Source organism: Lytechinus variegatus, chromosome 4, assembly GCF_018143015.1.
Source record: "Lytechinus variegatus isolate NC3 chromosome 4, Lvar_3.0, whole genome shotgun sequence".
NCBI classification, from domain to species: Eukaryota; Metazoa; Echinodermata; class Echinoidea; order Temnopleuroida; family Toxopneustidae; genus Lytechinus; species Lytechinus variegatus.
Window position 1 is genome coordinate 17,693,495 of NC_054743.1, and position 27,951 is coordinate 17,721,445.

Here is a 27,951-nt window from a genome sequence, read left to right on the forward strand (position 1 = left end):
TAAAAACTAAAGGCATGTAAATAATAATATGATGGACATGCATTGAGGATGATGGGACAAATGCATATGATAAACTGAATAGCAAAGTCAGATCTAATTTAATAGATCTCTCTTCATATTGCACACTTCAAAAGTAGACTTGTTGGTTTTGTTTCTTTTTCTCTCTCTCTTAGTTACTTATTTTATTAGGGGTACATTTTTGTGCTTTTTTAAGGATACCAACATCAAGGACAAGAAATAAAAATATCTTTAAATCAGAACGAGAAGATTGCTTATTCGTAAGGCATGTCCATATATGACAATGATTTCCATTTGGCCCCCTCCCTACACTTAACAAATCCTTTGATAGTTTTATTTTACTATTTGGCATGGATAAGGCAAAGAATAATGCATATCATTTCAAAATTTCAGATTAAATCTAGGAATGACTTAAGAAAAATTACATCAAGATTTTTTCATGAAGATCATAAAAACATATCCATCACAACTCTGCATTGGTTTAAGCTTTGAGCCAGTGAATTCTGTCTGCCTCAACCCCCTGGTAGAGGCATAAATACAGCGCGTCCCAAAATAATGTCCCTCTGATATGCAGCTTGGTCTCTGATCTGACCAGGGAAATCTCCATAATCTAACCAGGCTCATTAAATCACAACCTTGAGCTGTTGAGCAGTTGAGCATGTTCAGAAGGGCAAAAACTGTATTTGACAGTTCATTTGATATGTTTGATAACGGAAAATGCACAATTTCTCTTGTAAAGTTCCTTTACGCAAAGGGTGATTAACTTATTTTTCAGCATATTTTATTTTATCATTCACATTTTCTTTCGAACTGGTGCACTGATTGCCCTTATCAATCATTTTTTTTATGTTACTAATCCTGAACATGCCCTGGTTAATGATTTGATGAGCCTGGATATGATTAAGTAAATATTCCTGCTCAGATCCTGGATGTAAAAATGGGGGATAACAAACTCTAAACAATGCAGAAATGCTTCAATGCTGCGAACTTGGAATGGACTAAAATGCACCACTGTGATGTAACATAGTGTGTATTAAAAAACCACTGAAGCACGATCAATTAAATTCTCATAGAAGATCATGAAATGAGCTTTCTACTCATGAACATTTATTTGAGAATACTACCACATTTCAGAATTAATTCAGCCCTATGTCAGAGGGACATTTTCTGGGGACGCGCTGTACAAAGAAAACTTGAATTTCTACAATACAGAAATCCCATATTTTGACTAAGTAATCAACAATCATTTTTAGCGATAGCCAGGTATATCGCTTTATGTACATTAACTGAAGGCAGATTAATGGAAGCATACACATTTTTTTTTTATAAAGGAAATTCCTATTCCTAATAAATCTTTAATTCTATATATCTAATTAATTTGTACACTCAGCCACAGACATAAAATTCTCATATAAGAATGTAATATTCTACCAATTTCCAAATTATGCAACCATATAAGGAATATTTCTGGTGTTTAGCAGTTTGAACTTGCCCAAGTGTGTTTCAGATTACAATGGTCACTAACAAAAAAAGTTCCAGGTCTAACCCACTGATACAAGGATTTCTTGTTTTTACAACCATGACTACTTTCTGGCAAGATCATTTGGGTACTCTACAAGAGGACTATAATTTGATATTTTCAACCAACACAGATGAACTTTCATGATCGAAGAGAAATATCTATTTAAAGTGGAAGGGGTGAGAAGAGACATTGTAACAGAGTTTTGGGCATGTTTAGATAAAACCTTTCTGCGGGCAAATCAGACTTGCATGCACCCCTATGGGCAACCGTTTGTTTCATATGTGTAAGATACTGTAATGCGGGCGACCTGCGGGTAGCAAAAAACGTAAGGCTTGGACAGAAAAATGTGACCCCGCCCTTAAGAAGCTATCTCTCTGTGGCTTCTCTTATAAGATACACTATGAATGTAATGGCAAAGAGCACAGCAAATATAAAGTTCCTTGTACTCTCCCCAATTGCAACATGGAAGACAACAGAACATCCTAGGGTTGCTGTAATATGGCACAAGAACATCATTTGAGTGAGACAGATTGGCCGGTTTCACAGACCAACAGCAACGCAGCAATTCTGTCGCCTTTGGAATGTAGCTTATGCTATAAGGGACACTTGCAGCAGTGATCAGTCCATATTGTATGAAAAGGGCTTATAGTTCGCAGCAGAAACATCGCAACTGTTGTTTGCCTACTTCATGTGACTACTGACAAAGTTCTACTCATCTTCGTCTTCGATGGGATTATTCTACATATTTTCTGGCATAATCGCAATAAAATGTAGTCCTTTTTCTCTACCAATGCAATTGCAGAAAGTGCAATAAGGAGCTGTATATATTTTTCTTGTTTCTTTATTTTCCATGATCATATTAACAGAGATAAGATAGGTTTGGCCATTAAAGCCATTTTCCTGTGACCATAAGTATCAGACTTACAGAGATTATAAATAATGTACTTTGAACAATTTGGTCTGAAAAATAGCTTCAACTTCAGATGAATATTCAAATTGAAAAGGGTGACTTATGCAGACTCATATGTGCAATGTATCTGCAACACTTAGCAAAATAATGGTGAAATATGAGAATGTAGATCAGATGTAATCAGCGTATTGAAGCATTCTTGAGTGTTGGTGCTCTGATGAAGCCAAGCTTGGTCTGAAAAGGTTTATCTTGCCACTGAGCTGTTCCGTCGTCTGATGTCTTCAAGTCAACCTAAGAGGCAAAGAAAAAGAGAGAAGAAAAGTGAGAAAAAAGGAAGGTACTGACTTAATAATAAAGCTGAAAGGGAGGGTAGATCCAGACATTCCATCCCTCCTTCAAACATTTTCCGTCAACACTTATGGTTCCAGAGTCCCAACATCTTTTGCCTGAAGCTTGTCCTTACGTAAGGCAAATTTCCAAATCATATTTCCTCTGTTTCTCATTGGATCAAACTGAACTAAAAATTTCATTTATCAATTAAAAAACAATGGACCACAAAATAAATAGGTATAGGAAATATAGCATACATGCATAATTACTTAGAATGTTCAAATACCCCAGTATTACTAAGGTTAACACATGAAGGAGACCAATAAGAAAGAATGGAAAGGAAAGAGAGAATTTAACTGGGCAAAAAAAAAGTTATCAGTACTGACAAGTTTTCATACTCTGATAATTTCAGTGAGCTGCACTTCTCAGACAATCAAAATCAAGAATTTATCTGGGCTGATGATTTAGCAAGCATAAAACAGTGTCCTGGTCATTAGCGGTAGGATAATAAAATTCATACAGTCCTAACGTCCTTTATGACAATCTAATCTTGAAACAACAAGGTAACTTGGAAATAGATTGTATAATATTCAGCACTAGTGAGAATTTTGCTTAAAAATTAACCATAACTGCTCAGCTCAAAGCTTTCACCCTTCAACCAGCTGCATAAAAAAATTATAGTCGGTAGAGATAATATTTGTGCATATTGCTGTACCATCCAGAACATGGAATATCAAGGACACCTTTCTCATACTTTCTAAAACTGGTTTAATGGAAACCAGTTTGGAAGATCGCTTTGATATCATTCCCATTTGGCTTTAAAAACCGCTTCACGTAAAGCGGTCTTGTTGCTATGGGAACGCTCTCAATGGGGTGACATGTTTCACACAAAATTTGAAACAGCAGCGTAGGCATTCCACATACAGCGTGTGGAGTAGCGCACTTGAAATGTGCGAACATAACAAGGCAAAGCGATCTTCAAAATTACATCGCGGGGTGGTTTTCTGAACCGGTTTGGAAGATTGCTTCCAAGACCCCTTCGACTGTTCTCATTTAAAACTCGTTTCCAGTAAACTAGTTTTAGGATGGTAATGAGAACGATGTCAAGCTGTGTAAACAAACACATGCACAAACCTGAAGCTTTTCAAAGACCTTCTTCTTGGGTTTGAGTTCTTCATCTGGAGACTTATTCTCGTAGCCTTCAAAGAAAACACGATCACCCGGTGCACTGCCCTCTGGAGGGCAAAGAGGCTCAATCCGTCTTGGATCCTCATTCTCTCTAAAATTCAAATAATCAGAAAAAATATAATTTAAGCCCTTTAAAAACCTTAGCAAAAAAAATTGATGGCAAAATTCGGTATAATAGGATGAGAAGCTATTAAAAAACACCAGTATAAACATATAACTAAGAAGGGAAATACATATGCATATTAAACAAATACAACATTATCTTAGAGGATGGAGAGATTTGCAGTAACACCATGTACGTTAGTCCTGAAAAGGACTGTTGGTTTATCTCTTATGACAGCTCTTATAAATGTTATTCTCTACGTTTCGAGCACTTAAGCTTTGCTCTTCATCAGGAGTCAGGACATAGCTTTGCCGTGGACCTCTCCATCCAGTCCTACCACCAAGCATACCTTCAAACCTCAAACTATTTAGTGTTGAATTTCATAGGGAAGTATCTACAGGAGACATCTACAAACAGAATATAAAATGGCACTCATTTTATGATATTTTTTTGCTAACAAAAATTATGCACAGAAGCCAAATTAATACACCACATAACTAAGCTTGTACATTTATTGATATGAATAAGAAAAAGGGGTCCAGGCCATGGTAGAACACAGCAACGGTTTAAACAGATGGGCAATAACACGTGCCGAAACTGCATATATTGAGGACTTTCGTGAAATGATTCGTCTTTCTTTTTTTGTTCATATGCAAGGTACTCGGCTCTCTATTTTTAATTTATCATGGTTTGAGCAGTTCATTTTAAGTAAATTCATGTCAAGTAAAGTAGGAGTATAAAAACAAATGGCGATTGGATGTACAAAAGCATGGCCTATATTGTTCCAGTGCAAGAACGCCTTCAACACCACACTTTCGCACATCGCATGTGCAAAAACGCCCTTAGCAGCACACATTAGTGCATAGTGTAAGGGCATTTCTGCACCGATGGGGTGCACAAAAATGTTTTGCTATTAAACGGCATTCTTGCACCGAAATGACAATATCATAATAAGCGCTACTTACATGCAAGCACACATGAGCATCGCCTGTGACTCAATCCCCCTCATCTTCTGTGGTTTTAGATTACATAACATGACCACCATGCGGTCAACAAGGTCTTCAAGAGGGATCACACCCGCTAGACCGCTGATGACCGTCCGAGGTTGTTCTTCGCCAACATCAATCTTCTCCAAGTAGAGCGAGTCTGCATCAGGATGCTAGAAGCAAAGATATACAAACTATGTTGAATCCACTAAAATAAGATTTTCTTTAAAAATAAGTTTTACATGTAGGGTTGGCAAAGCATCCCTGAATCAGAATACTTTAAACATAATTAAGAAAGAGTTGAAATATAATTGAAAGACTTGAGAATGATGGTTATTACATGTAATACATGTTTAATGAACTTGTATTAGCATTTGATATAAACATGTAAAGCTGAGTGCACACTACAAGATCCCATATGGCATGATTTTTTTTAACAATCGTATTTTTCATATAATGTGAAAGGTCCAAGAAAGAAAAATATTTTATTTCAAGTTCGGCATAATGATCGTAATACAAAAATCATAATTCTGCTTTGCTGCAAAACTTATGGTCAGAGAAAAATCCAAAATTAGCTCATGTTGAAGCAGATATGATATCATTAGGATTTGAAATGGAATTTCAAATTCAGTTACCACTTATCTCAACTGCAATCGTTAAGAATTTATAAAATGGAATGTTTATATCAAATGCTAATACAATTTCATTGAAAATCGGATTGTAACAGATCACAAAGAGCTCAAGAGGCTTAAAAAAAAATTAATGAGTCTTAAGATTGACAGAACATATCACGTCATCTACTTAAAAATCAAGAAGCACAAATACAATCTTACCTTTTCCGCTGAGATGATTTTGCCAACTCTAAGATCTAATCTAGATGGAATGATCTCTTCAGTCGCTGCTGCTGCTGCTCCTCCAGCTTGAGCTGCTCCTCCCTCTGAAAAAAAACATTTTACAAATTTGCAATAAAAGCTACTGAAATCATTCATTTTGATGGGTGATTGTAAACTTGTTATAGAAATCGTGCATTTGCTAATAAAAACAAACCTTCATGAAAAAGGACCCAGAAGTGGAAGAGCTGACGATTTGAATAAAACTACTTTGCCAGCTAGAATGCAAATGACTTTACAAACTGAAACATATCACCAATGGGCTGTTAAAACCTTGTCTGTCAAAATTTACTCATCAACAAATTTTAAGGACAATTACCGGTAAGTAAAAGCTCTATTTTAGAGTTATGACCCAAGTTCCAACCACCTTTATCCTAAAGATTTCTCTACAGGAATTAGGACATTGCTTTTAAACATTATGTGGCTGTCATTGTCTGTATCATTCTGAAATACAACTTTTTTCTGAGCCGTCATCCACATTTGATTTCAACAGCCCACCAGCAATATAAGCATAGCAGTCTATGCTGTTCATGTATGGAATGATAATGAAGCAAAAAACAAAAAGGGAATTCAGCTAATCAATGGATAATGGTCCAGGGTCCAAGAAATATAGTGAATAAAGTAAATAACATTTCAAATAACCATATAGGGTGTTTCAAGAAAATATTTGCAATCGATTGCAACTTTCTGATCCAAACTTATAATTGATACATCAATTTTAACTATAGCAAATTGATTTTGCATCTTGTTTCAAGAAGCAGATCAGCATTTTAGTGCAAATTGCAATCAATTCAAGACTTGTTTGATTTTCAACATAAAAATGACTTGAAATTGATTGCAAGTTACTTGTGATACCCCATTGGATGCTCACTTTTCTTTGGAGGTGGAGGATAGGCCTTTGAGGTTAGTTTCTTGAGTTCTGGACTAGAGAATTTCTGTCTGATTGGATCCAGGATCTTATTGAGTTCCCTTGTCACTGCAGTCTTCAGGTCACCAGGATGTACGTCCTAGAGGGTAGGGGAAATTCAAGGGATTATGAAAAACAATATCAAGACATTTCTTACAAAGAGCTATGATTGATCCAATCAATAGTAACTCTATGGAAATCCAGCAGTGTCATACTTTTATCAAAAGGAAATTTGCAAAATGTCCTTTGAAAACAAAGGAGAACACACCAAATTGTCAAGAAATCAATGAAGTTATGAATATACATCATATCTAGGAAAAATTTGAACAAACATGCATTTTATATGTTGACTTTGCTGACTTTCCATAGTAACCATTAATAATCAATCACAACTCTTTGTAAGATCGGGCCCAGAAAATGTTGTTATTTCTACAGTACAGAAATAGTTCATTGTGTGCAAAGTTGTGCTTTCATGAAAGGCAGCCTCTCCAACTCTCATCCAGGTCTTATTTTCTCTATCATGTAAAATTATAATTGATCTTCTCTTTGATTTGTTTGTATTCTATATTCTGCCTATGTTTTTGAAATGCCAAATAAAATAATAATAATAAGAATAATAATAAATGGGTGCTGGGAGAGCATTGCTTTATGAATTCAACAAAAAGAGAGCCGACACTCCATTAGTTCTCCTATTCATTACAAGATGATAGATCGTACATTATTTCTTTTCAACAATGTGATTCACTCCACCTTTGATTTCCTTTGACTTTATAACCAGAATAGGTCTGCTATTCTTCTAACACGACTTTAACACATTAGAGACTGAGGGGGTGTTGCAAGAAAATATTTGTGATCAATTGCAAATATTCCGTTGCAATTTTACAACTGACAGATCAATGTTAGCTATAGCAAATCAGATTCAACTTCTTGTTTCAAGGAGCAGATTAGCAATCGATCAGAAATTTGCAATTAACTGCAAGACATATGATTGATTTAGGGACCAAAAGTAGACTTGCTATTGATCGCAAGTTTCTTGCAACACCCCATAAGTCTTGACATATGCAGTGTGAGTCTACGGAAATTGTGTGTTATAGCATAATCAGTCAGTCTTCAACGGGTTAATGCGATTGAGCTCAAAATCCTTACCCCTTTGGCAAAAGCCTCTTGCAGAGCATCATAGGATGAAAAGCTAATATTTCCTCCAAACTCTTCCTTCCTCTCAATCACAAAGTCTAGAACAGAAACACAGTAAAAATAATGGTATTTCAAGATTGTCTTTCAGCATAAGCTGAAGTGTACCAATACAAATCTTTTGCAGATAAAAAAAGCGAAACAAAATGCAAAGCATGAGGTCGTGTACATACATGTAATTACAATTTGTGCTTTTACCCAAAGTGAAAATTGCATAATGACAATACTAGAGGATTAGACCATTGTGGACACAATTTTTCACATACTTTTACATTGTTAAACTGGAGCCACTCTGCACCCCCTCCTCCACACATACACACTTATTGGTACCGTTGACTCACATTCATAAAAAAAAATAATTCAATATTTTTACCTGTTTTTAAGTTTGGTAGAAGCACATACTTGACGAATGATAATACTCCATTGTTTTCTATGTTCCCTGGTTCACAGAATGCCTTTTTGATTTTCCTCTTCACAGCCGCAGCATCGTCCAGAAGATCAATCTTTGAATCCTGTTTGAAATGATAACAAAGAGAAGAATAAGAATGATGGAGTCAGGTTTAATTTAGACCATGGTCTAACTCTGTGCTAAAATTATAGGAAGCCAAAAGTGTCCAAATTTGTATTAAGTTGTATGTTTCTTATATTTACTGTGCTCTTTCCTGATTCATCGATGGTGATCTATTTATACTTCCTACACAATTATGAATGATTTGAGAGCCAAATGAGCAGAAATATGATATCTCTCCTGTTAGTGATTTATGTAACAATTGGCTATCCATACTTAAACAACTTTAAACCTGACTTCAGAATACAGGCCAGTAGATTCAGCATAAGTGAACATTCCATAAGTGAAATCATCTCCTTTAACTTGAAGCATTATTTCAGACCTGGGGGTGTTTCATAAAGATTTAAGTATGACTTAAGTTATGCTTAGTGCTGACGTGCGCATGATACATAACGCCCCATGTTATTGGTTAATACGCAGTAGATTGCGTCCTCTTTGCGTAATTTGACAAATAAGGTGATAACTTTTATTCAGCACGCAAATGGACACTAAATGCAAACTCTAATGGGGTGTTGCAAGAAACTTGCAATCAATTGCAAGTCTATTTTTGGTCCCTAAATCAATCATATGTCTTGCAGTTAATTGCAAATTAGTGACTGATTGCTAATCTGCTCCTTGAAACAAGAAGTTGAATAACTAACGTTGATCTCTCAGTTGTAAAATTTCAACATAATATTTGCAATTGATTGCAAATATTTTCTTGCAACACCCCCTAAGTCATACTGAACTGTCTTATTTACATAAAGTTGATTAAACTTTGGCAAAGTAACCTGCATTTGAATACTTGGTATTTGGAGTTAGGTCATCATTTGGGACCACCAACTTGCCGTTCTTTATTAAGCACAGGTACATTTATAAGGCACAGATTCACCAATTAACATGCTCCCTGCCTAGCTAGGCTAATCCAAATATGAAATAAATACAAATTGATCCTCCTCACCTCCTCTGATGAGCTCATCTTTGTTCCTGTTAAACCAGGCACTGTCAAATAAAAAAAAATGTTTCAACAAATCAATAATTTGTCATTTTTAAGCAAATTTTCTGCATTACTCCTCTGTGTTTATGATCGCATGCTCAATCTGTAATGAAAATCATAAGTCAGAAAAAATTGGAACCAGTGGGATTCAAACCTGTCATCTACTGCTTGCTCGGCAAATACCCTAGATCCTCTTCTTTCTGACTCATTATGCAGTTCATCGTGACTTGGCCGTGAACCAGAACAGCCTGGTGGTTAAGTCGCTGCCCGGCAAGCAGTAGATGACAGGTTCAATTTCCACTGGTTCCAATTTTTTCTGACTTACGATTTTCATTACAGATCGAGCATACGATCTTAAACCCATAGGAGTAATTATATGCAGAAAATTTGTTTACAAATTATAATTTTCTCCTATCAAAGCCTCTTTATTTACTGTCAATTGTCCACGGCAGACTGCATTAGCATAATGAGTCAGAAAGAAGAGCATCAAAGGTATTTGAATTCCAGTTCATTGTGACTTGGCCTAAAGCCTCTTTATTTCAAATCAATAATTACACACAAGTGATATATACATATATATATATATATATATCATTTAAAAAAATAGCAGTGCAAAAGCAAGGAAAGTTGAGGGGCATCTTGGAATAATATTAAATGGTATCAAGGGAAGCTTCCATCTTTCATGATATTCAACATATCTAACAGGATTACCAGAAGTAAATCACACTTTTACTAGTCTTACCTAAAATCTTCATTAACAATAAGTATTAGTTTGCTTTACATAGTGCTTAACACTTGCATGTAGGTTGCTTTATCAAATGTTTCAAAGGACTATACAAGCATGCAGCATAAGTGACCTGGCTCTTTCACAGCAATTATGAAATGCAATTTGATTACTCTGTATCAAAATTACAGTACACATTCACATAATGTACACTGGTAGGGACATAAAAACTTCCAACTGCCACAAGCAAATTAGATATAAATAAATTGATTATTACAAACTTACCCATTGGATTCATGAGATGTATTCTCTTGGCATAGCCAAGTTGAGGCATGTACTGTAGGATGAAAGATAAAACAGAAAATCAAAAAATTATTGAATATAATAGAGGGATGTCTAACGTCCAAACAGGATATTTTATAAATGCTGTCAGTTAAGAACAATGCTACATTGATCAATGAACTGGCATAGTCCCAGTACAAGGATCATTAGATTAACATAAAGTAATTACTGGTAAGTAAGTGATTACTTCCACATTATAAGCCTTGTCATACCAAATTTTTGAAGAGGAATTACACCCAAACAATGTCAGCTCAAATGCATATAAAACCATTCCGATTACCCTTCAGATAATCAAGGCATGTGGCATGTCTGGTGAAACAAACTCCACTTTCTAATGCACCAAATACAAAATGATTTGGTGTGAGCTTTTACAGGACCATCTTACCTTCTCAGCAAAGGTAAAGATCTTCCTCTGATCGACGCCTCCAAACTGAGCATCACACTTGAGGTACTCCTCATCTAGCGCCTGAAGACCAGGGTAGAGCAGACCGCTGAGAAGGGGGTGATCCACCTGCTTGACCACCTCGGCTCCAGCCTTCTTGGCGTCGTGCTCAGTGACCACCGATGATAGTCTGTACACGTCAAGGGTGTACTCCCTGATAAAGATAAGGACGTTGTTTATCATCATGAAACTATAAATACCTTACTCTCTACTAAGCACTTTTCTCAAGTATGTCATCTGCTGAAAGATTTGTGATGCAATAGAACTCACTTACTTACAATTCCCTGGTGAGACAAATGCTCAATCACTTTCAATAAAAATTATCTTATATCTATAACATGTAAAAGAGGAACCACAAGATTTGTAGCACTCTGGTTATATCTCTGTTGATCCCTTTTTTTTTCTTTGGTTGTTCCTTGAATGTAAAAATGAATGCTAGAACAATAGATAAGTGCATGTATAACAAACATCTAATGAATTGAAATTCTTAGTCCCCAATGCTTGCTAATCTCTTTATTTCCGGACAGATCATCTCATATCCTTATCGATACTAAAAATGTAGACTATAACAGATCTAACATGCTGAATATTTTTGACATCATGAAACTCATGCACAATTTACAATGTGAAAACTTGGCACTCTACAAGCTCAACTTTTTACCAGCCTCCTACATCACCTCTACATGATTATCTTGTCTATGTTGTATGTAATTGTTTCCAATCTGTTTGTCTTCTAATGTCAAGTAAAATGACAGAAAACGACCTTTGTATTTTGGGGAAAATGAAAATGAATTACACAAGCCTCATCTGTACTCACTTTTCAGATTTTCCTCATGTTTCAAATTGCATCTTGCCTCCTTCTCAGCACAACATATGTCATGGGAAAAATATAATTCACACCACATATGTCAAAGTCAGGAGGAGATAATGTGCAATATGTAAAATAAAAGGGAAAATCGGATAATGTGTGTACAAATCAAATGGAGAGTTGTCCACAAAATCAGCCATTGTGAAGCACGTTGGCCAATTTGAGGATCTCCATAGAAAGTACAACAAGACTCTTTAAACGTCCATAACTTGCTTATTTCATAACCGATTTTGATGAAACTTTTTTTTAATTGTTCCTCTAATTTTACTCTTTCCAATAAGATTGCTTCTTTTTGGGGGTTTTGGTTTCCTTTAAGAAGCCTTAACTGTACTCACTTGCTAAGCTGGTAATCCGTTCCCCTCACAAACCTAAGCTTCTCGATAGGGACCTCAATGGATTCCAGCATGGCCTTGATGATGTGCTCATAGTATTTGGTCCTTAGTTCAAGCAGATCCCATGGTGCCTTCATGTTGTCAAGGTAACCATGGAGATCAGCAAGGAGGATCGTCACCTTGAATTTCAAAAGAATAAAGCAATTAACCAATAATTTTATATTACCTTTTAGCAAGTATCCAATTCCCTTCTTTTTTTATTTCTTCCTTTTTTTTTTACTTTATTTAGATATCTTTCAATATTCACTTCAGGATAACAGTGGTGTTTTTGTTGTGTCAAAATTGAATCAACCAAGAAGAAAATGTTATGATCCAGTGAATCTGGTGTGTTATGTCAATGCATGAACTGTCATTTAGCCAAACTGAAAGTCTGTAGTTTACCATCAAATTACCATAAACATATGATCACTTCAGTCTACATTTCAGCCTTAATTATTACAGCTCAACTATGTAATCAATGTTCTTTGTATAAAGCTTTTGATTGCAACTATACCTGACATCCTGCTCTTAGTAGATCCGCTAGCTTGCTCATGGGGACAAAGTAAGCAATGTGAGGCTTGCCGGTCGTAGCAGTTCCCCAGTAGACAGCTATGTCCTTCCCCTCTTTTAACATCGTCTCCAATTTATCCCTGCCAAGCACCTCCTACAGATGGGGTATTATGTAAAAAAAAAGTAATCATCTCTCTTTTACCATCATATCCTGCATTATAAATGAGTTTCATGTACTAATTGGCCCGATTTCACAAATAGGATTTTAACATTTTGTCTGACAACTTTTCTTCAATTTGATTGGCCGTATGAGGACAGTTCCTATGATAAATACTGAATTAAACACAATTTGCAGATTTTATACTAATTGTAATCATGCTTAACTTCAGAGTATATTTAGCACAATTTGCAAAACACACATTTATCATTGGAACTTTCTCAGTGTACATGTGACTCAAATTGTACATGAAATCTGCATCATCCATGTTTTTAACACTACATGCGGGCCCAGGCCTTCCTAGTTAAAACCCCTTTTTGTGTGAATTTGGGCCAATTAGTTTTCCACAAATCATATCAAAAGAATTAATCAATTGTCTTGAATTTTGAACTCAACTGAATGAGTATAATTGCCATCTAAAATATGGGAAGCCAGCGGCATCATAATTCTTTGTAGTGTATGCACTTATCCCCTTGTCAGTAAGACAGAGCATGCTCAATCGCTGGTAGACATAATCAATGACACACATGTATACATGAGTGTCTGTCAGCTCTGGCTTTCCATACCTGAGTTCCATACTCTCCTTCGTATAAGGCTGGTCCTAGCAGTTTTACTTACCAGTATTATTCCCAGACAGATTTGATATGAGTGCCAAACGTGCTTAAAATCAGACATTTGCTTGAAGTGTGCAGAACTTTTACATTTGAATTTTCATTGTAATACATTTTTTAAGTCAAACCATATGTTCAATTAAACCCAAGTTCAGAATAAGGGCCCTTGTGAACGTAGGCAAATCTCACAGCTAGGACTCCCCACCCAATTTGTAAATCAAGGGAATTTTATCTAAAATGAACCACAGCAAATATATCAAGCTCTTTCAATAATCTTGAAACATCAAGTTCTACAGTAGGTGTGATTTTCAGTAATTAAAATTAATGTAATTATCTCACCCCAAAAGTTTTTATTTTTCTGTTGCCTATCAATTGTGCAATACAACCAAATTAGGAGTGCCTTACATGCAATTTCAATGATATACCATTTTAGCTTCTGGGACACTGATATGGGTTTTCCATTAATTTTCTTCATTAATGACTTCTGATTTCAAATAGAGGGTCTAGCTATCTGTAATTTGTTTAGGTATAGATCCAAACCTACCTGTAAATTTCTAGTAATCAGTTCCATTTTCTCCTCCGCTGTAGCCATCTTGAGTTGAGTTTTGATTCACCCCTTGTAGATCTCTGAAACCCTGTGTGAGGATTTGAATAACATGAAATAATGCTTGAATACAATTACAAAAATATTTTACTCTATCACCCATGTTGTACAAAAAATGAGTCAACTGCAGCAATTAAACTCTACTCTTATTGAATCCCACGAGTGTAACATGGCTAAGCCTGAGAATATTTCTTGCTTTTTATTATTAAATATAATTTTGCAACAAAATAAGTGGTAGGCCTATTGTTAACACATTCAAAGTTCACAAAAATCTCAACCAACATGAAGAAAAATTGGATTCGAAATTCATGGAAACAATTTTTTTATATAAGAACAAAACATGAGAGAATGGTGATGTGACCACAATTCATGAATCGCTGTATCATGTTTATGGTCGTCTATCTAAAAAAAAGTAATTAATATGTTGAAAATCTGACAATACCAACAGTAAAAAAGAAATAAAAAATTACCCAGTTAAATTGATTTCTTTAAGATAAGGTCTATATTTTTTAGAATTTTGGCAAAACTTCAGCAAAGTTTGTTACCTTTTACATCCATTCCAAGAAAATATGAACTTCTCGACAAGCTACAAGTCTCAAGAAATTGTAATTTTGCAAGCAGAAGTCATATCTTAACAAATGTGATACCAACCGATTTTATAACTCCATTTGACACAACTATCTTACCTTTATCTGCATGAATGTGCATGAATTAAGTCACACTTTTTCTGACAATTTCAGTTCTAGTCGATCGCTATGGAATTTTTAGATGGCGATACTAGCAAAAACCCTTGACCTAAGTTATTCCATCAAGCAATTTAGAGTCTGTAGAGACAGGAAGTCTTAAATTATAGGATCTTGCCTTCCGATTGGTATTCATGATTATACTTAATTGAGAGTGGCTAGTGGGTGATTGTATTACTGACCAGTCTTGTATTACCGAACATGCGCATTTACGCATCAGAAAATAATTTCAATACTCTTATCATAAAACTTTGCAACATCCTTTCAATTTCAAAGGTAATTTGTATAGAGAGATGATGAAAAAGGCCCAAAACACATTTTCAAAGTCTTTATTTTATCAAGTCAACAAAATTGAAAATGTAGTCATAATAGCTGATCAGTGATATTGTAAATTTTCCAACTTTACTACAGAAAACATGTTTCTCTATTTTTTTGTACATTTGTGTAAAAGTATATTTATGGTGGAAGTTTGATGAATTTTGAGAAAAAGAATGCATTTGATATGGTACAATTTATGAAGTGTTCAGTTCAGTAATATTATGATCCATAAATACCCATTCACCACTGCCACTGGCACTGACGACGCACGATGAACTGTGAGAAATTTTCAACTGAAAATTTACAATGGATAAATGTCAAATATGGCATGACCAGTACCCAACATTTAACATACAACAAAAGAATTCATATTCATTCTTGCCAATAAAATCAATTAACGATAATGACAGTTAATAGTGTCAATTCAATTGTGAAATTACTAATTAGATTTAAAATGCTTCTTATGTTATTAGTTATACCAGTGGAAACAGGTGTATTGCCGAGTCTACACTAGAAGATGTAGTAGTAGAGTAACTTTGTTAGGCTTATTTTTTTACAATTAGACCGACAACACATGATAAACAGAAACAGAATTACTTAATCGTGTTAATAACAGTCCCATACGTTCATTCCCATGTCAGCTTATGAATGAATTTCAATCAACAGACGTATAGTATACTCTAAAAATCTAAAAGTCTAAGATCTTTGCTCCGTGCAGACAGAATACATGAAGAAAAAATACTTGCCTGAAATTCCTAGTAGGCCAAAAGCAAGGACTTGTCGTGGATCTATTCGAAAACAACGTGAACATTCACGAGTTGAGTCGCACACAAAAGTCACTCCTTGCAAAGCGATTGCATCACCATAATACATGCGCTGTGCACACATGGCTAGTTCTGTAGTCTCAGTCTCACGTTAAAATAGATTGAGATTTTTGACTATCATGAAAGTATTATATGTAGTTTTTGGAAACTATTTTAATAAATTATTTCAAAATCCTCTTTAATATACCACTTTTATATGAAGTAACATTTTATAGCTGTAAAATTACTTAAATAAAGATAAATTTTTTGTAATGCATCGAAATAAGGCTAAGCAGAAAAAGGCGTGTCAGATTTTTGTTGATTCGGGGGGGGGGGTCATCGAAATCTTCCTTTCTCATCCCTTTCTCATCTTAATTTTCCAAGGGCTCGGAACGGTTTTAAAAGAGGTGAACCTAAGCGGACTGACAATGCAAAAATGAATGAATAAATAAATACCTAAATAAATAAATAAATAGATAGATAGATAAATAAATAAAGGAAGGAAGGAAGGAATTAATTAGTAAATAAATAATTTAATCAATTAATTGAATTAAATTAATAACTAGAAATCAGACGGCAAAATTTTTCTTTTTTTCTATAGGCCTACCTTTATTGGAAAAAAAAATATGGGGGTATAGGGCTGAATGAGGCTCTACCCCCCCCCCCCCCCAGCTGATCCAAGGCCATTGTTTTTTATTCTCATCTCGTTCTTATCGTCTTTTATTTCTCCATTTAATAGTTGATCATCTCCACCCTCATCATGACGTCATCATCATATTCTATATCCTCATCGCCAAAAGTCTCTGGATTAATGTTTGAAAGTCAGAGCTATAGGCCTAGGATTCTTCCCAAAAAAATGCCCGAATTCATTTTTCATTTCATTCATTTCATTTAATCATGGTAAAAACAAATTAATGTTTGATACCTTTTTTTTTTACCTTGTTATCATTTTTCTCCTCCTTCTCTACTCTGTAGCCCCCCCCCCCTCTTTCTCTCTCTCTCTGAATTTATCTTTTTTATCCTCGGTGTTGTAGACACTCCCAGCCGGGGGGGGGGGGGCACTTACATTGACGAGTGGATACCATGCGCGACCCAAAAAACACGTAAAGAGGATGATGTCTTTTTCAAGATAGGGCACGTTATTACGTACGTAATTGAAAAAAGGGTATCTATTTCGCTCGGAAAAATATACGTGTTTAGGGTCAAATATGCGGGGATGATTAAACAAAATCAAAATGTTTTATAATGGATGTCCTTTTTGCCCCAACACTACATGTTTAGAGTCCGATTTGCGCGAAATGTGGAAGGTGGGGCCATACTTAACGTGACCAAAATAAACGACGACCGACGGATGCGTGACATAACAATAAAATATCTCTATACTTGTTTCAGGGAATACTTGCTAAGAGTATCGTTTTGGTTCCAATAATTGTTAAGGGGTGCATTTTCAGAATATGGAAAATTCATCGCCGTACTTGTTTAGGGGCTCAGTTCTGGGAATACTTGCCAATAGTATTTGTTTGCAATACTTGTTAAGGGTAGGGTTTCACACGCCAATACTTGTTAAGGGGTGCATTTTCAGAATATGGAAAATATGTGTTTGTAGGGTGCTTTTCAAGACCCCGTGGTCGCGCATGGTATCCACTCGTCAATGGAAGTGCCCCCCCCCCGGTAGACGCTTTTAAAGTCAATTGATTTTTCCTGGGCTACTTCGTCTATTTTCTCTGATTCCCAAGTTATCCCACTTTCTGCCCGATCACCATGTGAAATTCGTCCCGACGCGAAGACCCCGATATGACTGTGATGGCACTGGACCCCAAAAAGTTTATATGAACAGAATCAAGGTCCGGGGGGGGGGGTAAAGAAAGTGTAAAACATGCATGAAATTATTTTCTGACAGAAATTCCCGCAGAAATTACAAGGTTTTCCTCCATTCTCCTGCAATCATACCGCGAAACTCATATTTCAACAATATTAACTTTTTATTTCCAGTTTATGCAGTGGTGTGTTAACAATAGGGGATAATTATAGTTTTGGATGCGGAACGTTATTTGAAAACTCGTTTATTCTCGTAGCGAGCAAGTCCAAAATCGTTTTCCTTTTCAATCGATTGAAAAAAAATCGACGAAATTATAAGAGTAATCATTTTGAAAAAAAAATGTTCATAAAAACGTATAAAATAAAACTCGGACAAGACCATGTAGACGCATATCATGAAATTATTTATTCATACACTCTTAAAAATGTTGGGCATTATACTGTCCACACAACAATGGTTAAAACAAACTTTATCCAATTCTGGGTAGCTTTAAATAAAAAATGTGTGCTTTGGGTGAAAACTACATGTATTGGTTGAAAACTACCCAGAGTTGGATAAATTTTTAACCAATTGATGTGTGGACAGTATGTTGCCCGAAATTTTAAGAATGTTCTTGCGGTGTACAGCCCTTACCCGGTATGTATAGCCATACAATGATACAAAAATTTATTTATGCATTCGATAATCATGGAGTAATATATACACAAACATCAGACATATTAATTCATGTGACCTTCGTAGCAAAGATGTTGGAAACTATTGTTTTTGGAAGGTCTTCTCACCCCGATTCCTGTAATTCATGTAACAATGAATTCGAAAATGTTCTCCGTTTTAATAAGTCCAGTTGAACAAATTCATTTTCTCTTCGTATAATTTGACAATTATTCTCTTATTCAAGGCATGTGATAGCTGGAGATATACTTGTATAACACGGGATCAAACACATAACATATAATCAAACGATTCATGGTATTAACATAATTATGTTCAAATTACATATTTATTCACCCTTATCATGTCCTCATGAAAGACGCCGGTATTGATTTTTATCATACAGCGAGCCGATACTGCCCGTGGTAAAAATCGTGCCTAGCTAAGAAACACACTGAAATTAATTATATTATATACGTGTATCATAAGATGAATATTGACGGCTGATGTACAACACAACAAAGGATTTTCAAACTTTCAAATTGAGTATAATAATCAAAATTAAAAGATTCATGATATTATACATATAAAATGGCAGTAAAATATGGAAACAGGGGGAAACAGTCAATAGTGTTGGAGAGAGAAACAGGCTGCTCCAATTTCAATGAATTTTTAAAAAATCCATTGAAGCTTTATACGGTGACTGCAATAATGGATTACTCCCACTCCACCCCTCTATCTCTCCCTAATTATCGCCCCTCTCTCTTTATCAAATGCACAATAAAAATACACTTCGTATATACAATTAAATCACGAATGAAATCAAGTATTGAGCAATAATGATTATACAAATCATATTGAATCAAATCATACTAAGCGATTAACCACTTGTGGGTTTACTTTCATTGTTGCATTAACTGTTATTTTTACATCTACATAATTATATTCAGCATGGCCCTCGGAGGCGGGGTGTTGGGGGCACCCCCTGGAAATCAGGTAGGTATGGTAAACGGCAGAAATTTAACCCCAAACACCTTCATTTTGGTAGAAAAAATTATCCCATTTTTCTTTTGCTTGTCAAATTTAAACCAGCACCCGTATTAAAAAAAATCGTTCCCAGTGCCCTGGTATTCGGTATCTTTTTTAATTAACATTATCTATAAAAATGATATTGCTGGTAAAATTAGTGACCTTTCCACCGCGTTTCTTTTTACCTTTTCTGTTTAAGGTATATATAAGCACATTTATTTTGGATAAGTAAGTTCATGCCTCTGGTAATAGTGTTAACTTATGGTATCACTCTCATTACTATTACCATTTTCTAAAATTATGATCAGTAATATTAATATTGATATCACCATCCCCATTTTCCGGGCCATTATCAGTAAAATTATCATCAGCATTATCATTATCACGATAAAAATATTGATATTATTATCCTTATCAATTATTTTTTATCATCAACAATCATCATCATCAAAATCGTCATCATCATCATCATCACCATCATCATCGTCGTCGTCGTCATCATCCTTCAGCGGTTTAGGACCCCCATTCCTGCAATGATCACGAGATACAATCCATAAGTCATAACCCCGCGTGATCATACGCCAGTGTCGCTCTTATCCGGGCTCGACTGCGATTCCCCATTGACACCCGCCTTCAGTTCGACATCGCCCATGCCCTCGTTGGTGGCCTCAACCGCGGGTGGCTTCTCTTCGGCTGCGGGCTTGAGGTCGCCGACCGAAGCTTTCGACGAGAAGTGTTTGCCGTATTCGTGTTTCTTCGACCATTGGGCGTAGTAGATCTTGAGGACGAGGAGGATGAGGAACATCTCACAGATGACCAGGATGTGGTAGATGACTGGGTGAGGGGATAGAACAAAGAATTTGGTTAAAGGTTTTTTTTTTGTTAAAGTTTTTAAGACCGGGGCCAAAATAATGTGGTCACATTATTGAAGAAAAACGAGAACATCTTTTTAGAACAATCAAGAATTTAGCCGCAAACAAAGAGCAATATAGTCACCAACAAAGCTTTTATAATATCATACAAAAAACGAGTTGCTATGACTTTTTTCTCGAAAGATGCATGAGGGATAGACATACCCCCTCCAGTGACACTAGTGGTCTCTGAAGAAAATACGAAGTACCTGTATCACAATGAGTCCAAGGGCGGCGGAGCGAAGCTGAAAGTGGGGGCACCTTTTCTTTCGAAAAGGGCACTATAATATCTTAAAACAAAGAAAAAATTACTTATTTACCCCATTTACATGACTCATGAAAGGCGTATTGAATATGATTACGTTTTCCCCTGTGCAGCGTTTGTTTCGAATAGCAACAGGCTCATATTCCTCGAGATAATTATGTGAAATTCATAAATTTAAAATGAGTTTTCCAGAATCATATAATAGGAACACTTGTTCCAAAGGAAAGGGGACGCCATCAGAACATTAACAGACTGAACGTTTTGAACAAACTAGAAAATAAATGGGGTTAAGGATGCACTTGCAGAAGGGATAAATAAAGAGAGAAATAATGAGAATCCGGGCATGCACGAAGCATGAAAAGTGATAAGAAGAACAGACACCAATGAAAAGGAAAGGGGCACTCGTTAACACATATTACGGGTCCTTCTCATGTATGAAAGGGGCACAGGACGTGTTTGTGAGAGTCACTTTTCTTGGGTAAAAAAGGGCATTGATTCGAGAAAGTACTCTTACAAGAAGGCAGGGGACTTGCTCACACATAAAATGGGTCCTTCTCAGACTGGTGAAATGGGCACAGAACACGTTCTTAAGGGGAGTTTTTTGTAAAAAATAAAGGCACTTATGCGAGAAAGGGCACTTGTTAACACCTGCAACTAAAACTGCTTGATTTTTCAAAAATAATAAAAAGATGAATCTTACGCGTTCCTCTTGCTGGCGAATTAAATGCTCCGGAACACGGGATGGCATTGGCCGCGGAGAGGGCGGCGATGATCATGTTCTGTAAATTCGTCACGATGATTACGCATTTGAGGACGGCGAACTTTACGCCGATCATGAAGTGTCGGAGGTGTCTTAGCGTAGCGTTGTACATGACAGAGAGACCATAGACAGCAACCAGAGAGGATATGAGACTGATGATGGTCAGGTAGAGAAAGGCCGAGTCAGGTCCGATCTGTATGGACAAATAAAATAATGGGATCGTGATGGAAATATTAAGGAGCATCGGAGATACAAAAAAAGGCAGTATAAGACAGAGGGTGGGATGTGATGAAAGTGAGAGTGAAGGAATAGTGTGGATGAGAGGAAGACAATGGGGTCACTGTCTCTCAGATAGTAACTCCATGGACAGATAGATGGAGAGAGAGGGGGTTGGTAAGTATGAAATCAACAAAACAGCCTAACATATTCAAGAATAAAAATAGGTCTACAACGTACGCCCCCACCCCCCCCCCCCCAAAAAAAAAAAATGGAGTAGAGACCCCTCTTTTTTAGGGGGGTATTTGGAAAAGAAAAAAAAAACACTGCCTTAGCCCAAGCTTCCTCCGTTCAATCCTGGTGTGTGTTTCATAAAGCTGTTCGGTAGTTAAGAGCGACTTTAAGAACGACTGGTGGTCCTTTCTTGTGGTAAATGGTATATTCAATGGCGATGGTTTAGCGCGTAAGAAAGGATCACCAGTCGTCTTAAGTCGCTCTTAACTTACAAACAGCTTTATGAAACAGCCCCCTGGATCCAGAAAAAAATCTGAATGCTAGCTATCAGCCGATTTCCCATTTATAGCTAGTTCGTAATATGAGACAGTTTCTTGACCTCAATTAAACATATATCATTTCCTTTTAACCACACATTAAGTGATTAAGTCATTATTGGCCATCCTTGTCTCACTTACTCTAGGTGCATAGATTCCATCGGTCCATAAAATAGCCCCAATGATGGTTGTTAGGGGTCTGAGGTAAACTGCTTGCAAGACTAGCACTCTCATCCCGTGGAAGTGGTCCCTGCAAGAAAATTGAACCAAGAATACAATATTATGATTCTGTTGTCATCAAAATAAAGCCGAACATGCACTTATACCCATAACAAATGTCGATTATCTTTTAAGGTATTTGCAGCCCTGAAAGCCTTAATATAATTTTAAAAAATATTACGTTGCATGACCAAAAACAATACCATCGAAACATAGTGTACGGTATATAAATTTTTAATCGAATTTTTACATGGCCTCCCCCCCCCCCGGCCCCAACACAACACTTTTGCCGCCCTGGTAGGCTGGTAATGGACAAAATGATAAAAATGATATTTTCAAATCGAATATTCGTCGGCCAAAATAGGCCTACTTGGATTTAGATTGGAGATACCGCTTACGTCTTTAAATTGAAATTATAGCTCGTGGCTTGAAGACTACATACAAAATCCATGATTTTATTGGTTCGTGAAATTTACTCAAAACATACAAAAATGTTGCTTTCATTGGCCTTCAAACAACATACTAAGTGGTGCAAATATACATGAAAAACAAATCGGCAAAACTGATTCGTCATTCCTCTTACATACATTAAAGGAGAGAGGTTAGAATTGGGTATTAAAAAGTACGATTGGCATGGGAATGGGAATAGAGAAACAATATAAGACACAACAATGTTTTGGCTGGGGAAAATGTAATAGAATTCAGACTTACATGAAGACAACCTTAGGTAAGCAAGGGCAGCAGCACGTAAGGGGTGGGGCTGAGAGGGATACCTCAACCCCCTCAAGATGACGTTCCATTGCTTCAAGACCTCCATAGTAGTCGATAATCAGTAGAACGAAGGTATACAACGTCACAGACAGGTACCTAATAGGAAGAGTAAAGATGGAGACGTAGTGTTAGGTGTATCGTAAGAGGAGGGGGGAGGAAAAGTAGTATAGGAGGACGCACGCGTGGAGTAGGAGGATTGGGAGGTGGATGCGGAAACGGAGAACGATGAGGAGGGAAGAAAAGGAGGAGAAGTAGCCGGAGGAGGAGGGAGAAGATGATCAATTATAATAGTTAATTTGCAATTTTGATAAATTTTAGGACTAAAAAGAAGAATTTATCTTGTCTACTTATCACTCCAAAGTAAGATCATTAGACTGTTGTTGGTTTTTCATAGGCAGCAGGACCTATTCAGCCCCCGCCCCCCCCCACTTCCCCAAATTGCTAAATCGTATTTAATGATTAAAGTACAAGTCCATCCCAACAAAATCTTGATTTGAATAAAAAGAGAAAAATTCAACAAGCACAACACTGAAAATTTCATCAAAATCGGATGTAAAATAAGAAAGTTATGGCATTTAAAAATTTCGCTTATTTTCAACAAAATAGTTATATGAACGAGCCAGTTACATCCAAATGAGAGAGTTGATGACATCACTCACTCACTATTTCTTTTGTATTTTATTATATGAAATATGAAATATTTTGATTTTCTCGTCATTGTCATGTAAAATGAAGTTTCATTCCTCCCTAAACACGTGGAATTCCATTATTTTAACATTTTGTGCTTTAGGCAAGGAGGTCCTAATTGTCAAATTCGTAAAAATTGAAATATTGTATAATTCAAACAATAAAAAACAAAAGAAATAGTGAGTGAGTGAGTGACATCATCGACTCTCTCATTTGGATGTAACTGGCTCGTTCATACAACTATTTTGTTGAAAATAAGCGAAACTTTGAAATGTCATAACTTTCTTATTTTACATCCGATTTTGATGAAATTTTCAGCATTGTGCTTGTCTGATTTTTCTCTATTGATTCAAATCAACATTTTTCTGAGGTGGACTTGGCCTTTAAAACATTATCGGAATGAATTATTTTTAATCATCTCAGGGGCACACATAAAGGCAAATAAAGAAAAGGGTATGTGAATGGTAAAATCTTATGAATACACGTCTACAAGAAACAAAAATTATCAACAACCAGTCATAATTGTCAATTTGCAATTTGGATTAATTTTAGGACTAATCAGAAAGAAATGACAATCCATACTTACAAACTAGATCCCCAACCTGTTATGAGCGATGCCCGTGGAAAGTAAACTCCTGCTAAAGATGTGGCTGAGTAGATCTTGGAATTTTTGATAAAGGAAAAATGAATATAAAAAATTACACAGATATTTGGCATAGATTATGACCTATTCCTATACAAACAGTCCATTTGCCTATCATGCCTATATGGAAGTGCATATTGGACTCTTTGATATGATATTGAGCACTCAGATGATAAAATAATCAAAATTGTATAAAATTTGTCCGTTTCACACTGGAAAGCCTTTATCATAACTCTTAATAATTGCTCAATTCCTCTCGCTCTTAGTTTATTAATTTTGAATAAAGAGGTTAATCTTAAAGAAACTTTAGGAGGACTTTGGGAAAATAAAGTTAAACAAAAATATTAAAAGCAACTTTTTATTAGATAATGAAGGGCAATTATAAGATAGGGGAACATATCTGGAAGTACTGTCAGCAACTTCTGCGTAAGTGGTGACCAGTGTCCCGTTTCCTAAAGACGTGTTACAATAGCATAATTATGCACAAGTTCTGTAACAAGTTCATAATCAGCCAATCAAATTGAATTATATCAGTAGCTTTAAACTGTTTTATGAAACGAGCCCTGTTCTGAAATCAGAAATATCTGTCAGCTCTATTTCCATTAGCTGAAATTTAAATCCAATGCTTTTTTTTTACTTATTGGTTACAAATATTTACCGGTAATTAAATGTTTACTAAATGTAAGGGGAAAGGGCGTACTAAGATGAATTTTACTCTGTTCAAGCACCAGACAAGTTTGGGCTCTGCCTCTGACATTAGCATAATTGTGTAACCCTTAAAAACTAATTAAGAACGATTTGCAATTATCAAGATGGACCTAACTCCCAATCAGGTTTATGAAAATCATGAAGATACCAAGTTACCAGCACAGATAAAACACAACCTTGCATATAAGCAGTAAGTGCTGGATTATGAATTTATATCTTTAAAAAAAACTATTTAACAGTAAAATTGAAGTAGTAATGATAACAAGTCAGTCAAATTGACTAGACCAGTAGTCAGCTGGATGCAAATGATGTCTAGTCACACTTCTAGTAAAAAATAACTCTTTTCTAGTAAAATACGAATAGAAAATAGTCAAATATGACTAGAATAACAGTTGCATCCAGCTGACCCTATTAACTAGTCATAAAGAAATAGCCGAAAAAAATATCTTACCGGAAAAATTGCAAAAAGTCGGATAAGAAATATCCTCCTGCTTTGACTTTTAACACGATGTCTGATCCGAACATACGAATGTATGAACATAATAATCGTAGCAACAGTTAGTAGAGATAGGATGACAAGAAGAGCTATACCCCCTCCGAAAGATCCAAGAACTATAAGATAATAGGAAACAGAAATTATTATTCTAATGATAATGATAATGATAGTGATAACAATAATGATCACAATAATATCAGCACCAACGATGTAATAATAACAACAATTCTGAACTATAATAATTATTGTACATCAGAAAAGAAAAAAGGTATATATTAACGACGGGTAGCTCTGCATGCGCTCTTAAAACAGTTGGCAAAAATTGTCCAACTTACTGTCCACACAACTATTGGTTGAAATCTGCCAAGATTTGGTAATAAATTTGCTCGATTGGATAAGAATTGCCCAGACTATGTATATATTTTACCAACGTACATTACCGAACACAGTGGACAGTATGTTCCCAACATTGAAGAGTGTGGTATTTGTGGTTATGTTATATTCCTTAAGAGTTGCAGTAGAAGAATTACTCTGACCATATACATGATATACTAGGGTGTATTCGCTTTTCATGAGGGGTGTAGGCGTACGTCACAGTGGATGCAACAATGCCCCCCCCCCCCTTCCCAGACATGAAAATGAACCAGAGAAAATAGTTTGGGATCAGAGAATTTTGAGAATTGTGTGGAGAATGGAATTTAACTTCATTGCAAGTATATACGAAGAGGGCCCCTCGACTGCCGCCTTTCGCCGTAGCTCTTAATTTTCCTTATATTGTCAAAAGAAAAAAAAAGTTTGAACAGTGCGCCAAAGTTAATATGTAATCGAAAAATTCGAAATTAAAGAAATTCATTAACAATAAGTTTATCCATGCATGCACTGCTGCATTGACCTGAGAGAGGTGCATTGCGTAAGAAAAACAAATTAGACGCTCTTTTTTTGTCTGTTATGGTTTATTGAGCAAGAATAGTGGGATACGGTAGTGGGGATTGGGTTTTGATACTGAATTACTAAGGCTTTTTATGCTGGCACCGTGTCATGAAGGCTAGATTATTTCTCAGTGTATAAACAGTAATCACTATATATTGGAATTTTTATGGCATATCAACAAAGTGATAATTATGTGAACCCTGTTTGACTCTTTCAGTAAAGATATGTGCCGGATTTGTGTCACTACAAATAAATCAGACTGTTTCCGAGGACTGTTAACCCATATATAGATTAAAATATGATATGGCCATATTACGCAAAGGCTAATTATGAATGAACACATGTTCTGACAAATGACCGAGGATTGGTAAATGACTCAATATACTGATAAATGACCTCTATTAAAAAAAGACCTATAGAAATATCATATCTGAGGAAACTCGTATTCAACTCAGTATAACCGTGAACTACTCATACAAAAACAACAAACAAGATAACACGCTTATAGGCTAATATAGATCATTAGCGACAGTTGCACGCAGATGGGGGTCTTGGGGGCTCTTGTGACCAAGAAAAGAAGAGAGAGAAAAAAAAAAGAAAATGAAAAGGAGAAGTGTGAAGTATTATTTTATTTTCTTAATATAATCTCAAAATCTCTCACAAAATTGATTTTTTTTAATGAAAATGACGAAATTTTTGCTCGCTCGTTTCCCTCGCTCGCAATTGACTTTTTATGAATTCTGCCCGTGATACGCCATATCCAGCCCCTTCGAAATTTTTCGCTCACTACCGTACGTCACTGGTTAGCAAACAAATAGAAGAAATATACTAGAAATAGAGTTGGCACATATATAACAGGGTTAAATGAATGGATATTCAAATGGGTAAAACATTTAAATACGAACTTACAAATTGCCTCCTCCGTTGCTGAATTGACTTGGGACGAACAGCCGTCAGTAGACGAATTGTCGCTTGCCATCACCATTTTGTATTTCTTAATTTATAGCTTGGACACTTAATTCAAAAGTTTTGGTTGCTGTCGTTGCTGCTACTTCTGCTACTGTTTTTGATATTGTTGTCGTCTATGCCGTTCTGTAACTTTGGAATCACCTCAACTGCTCTGCAAGAGTCCACACGTGGGATGATTTGATGA

At 35.9% G+C, this 27,951-nt stretch overlaps 2 protein-coding genes across 2 annotated transcripts; both read right to left on the reverse strand.

Moving 5' to 3' along the window:
• Positions 1-2,227: 2,227 nt before the first annotated feature.
• Positions 2,228-16,154, reverse strand: LOC121413528 (tyrosine--tRNA ligase, cytoplasmic-like). The gene is made up of 14 exons (XM_041606367.1): positions 16,086-16,154; positions 14,219-14,309; positions 12,851-13,000; positions 12,301-12,476; positions 11,041-11,251; positions 10,599-10,650; positions 9,554-9,594; positions 8,419-8,557; positions 8,001-8,086; positions 6,819-6,954; positions 5,891-5,994; positions 5,037-5,230; positions 3,915-4,059; positions 2,228-2,741 (listed from the first exon to the last, which is right to left on the reverse strand). The coding sequence occupies exons 2-14, from the start codon at positions 14,264-14,266 to the stop codon at positions 2,631-2,633; spliced, it is 1,593 nt and encodes a 530-aa protein (XP_041462301.1). The 5' UTR covers positions 14,267-14,309; positions 16,086-16,154; the 3' UTR covers positions 2,228-2,630.
• A 3,952-nt stretch (positions 16,155-20,106) lies between these two features.
• LOC121413529 (organic solute transporter subunit alpha-like) lies at positions 20,107-27,947 on the reverse strand. The gene is made up of 7 exons (XM_041606369.1): positions 27,708-27,947; positions 25,824-25,984; positions 24,608-24,681; positions 23,275-23,430; positions 22,486-22,594; positions 21,518-21,770; positions 20,107-20,475 (listed from the first exon to the last, which is right to left on the reverse strand). Exons 1-7 carry the CDS (start codon positions 27,781-27,783, stop codon positions 20,216-20,218), a joined length of 1,089 nt encoding a protein of 362 aa, XP_041462303.1. The 5' UTR covers positions 27,784-27,947; the 3' UTR covers positions 20,107-20,215.
• Between the last annotated feature and the right edge of the window lie 4 nt (positions 27,948-27,951).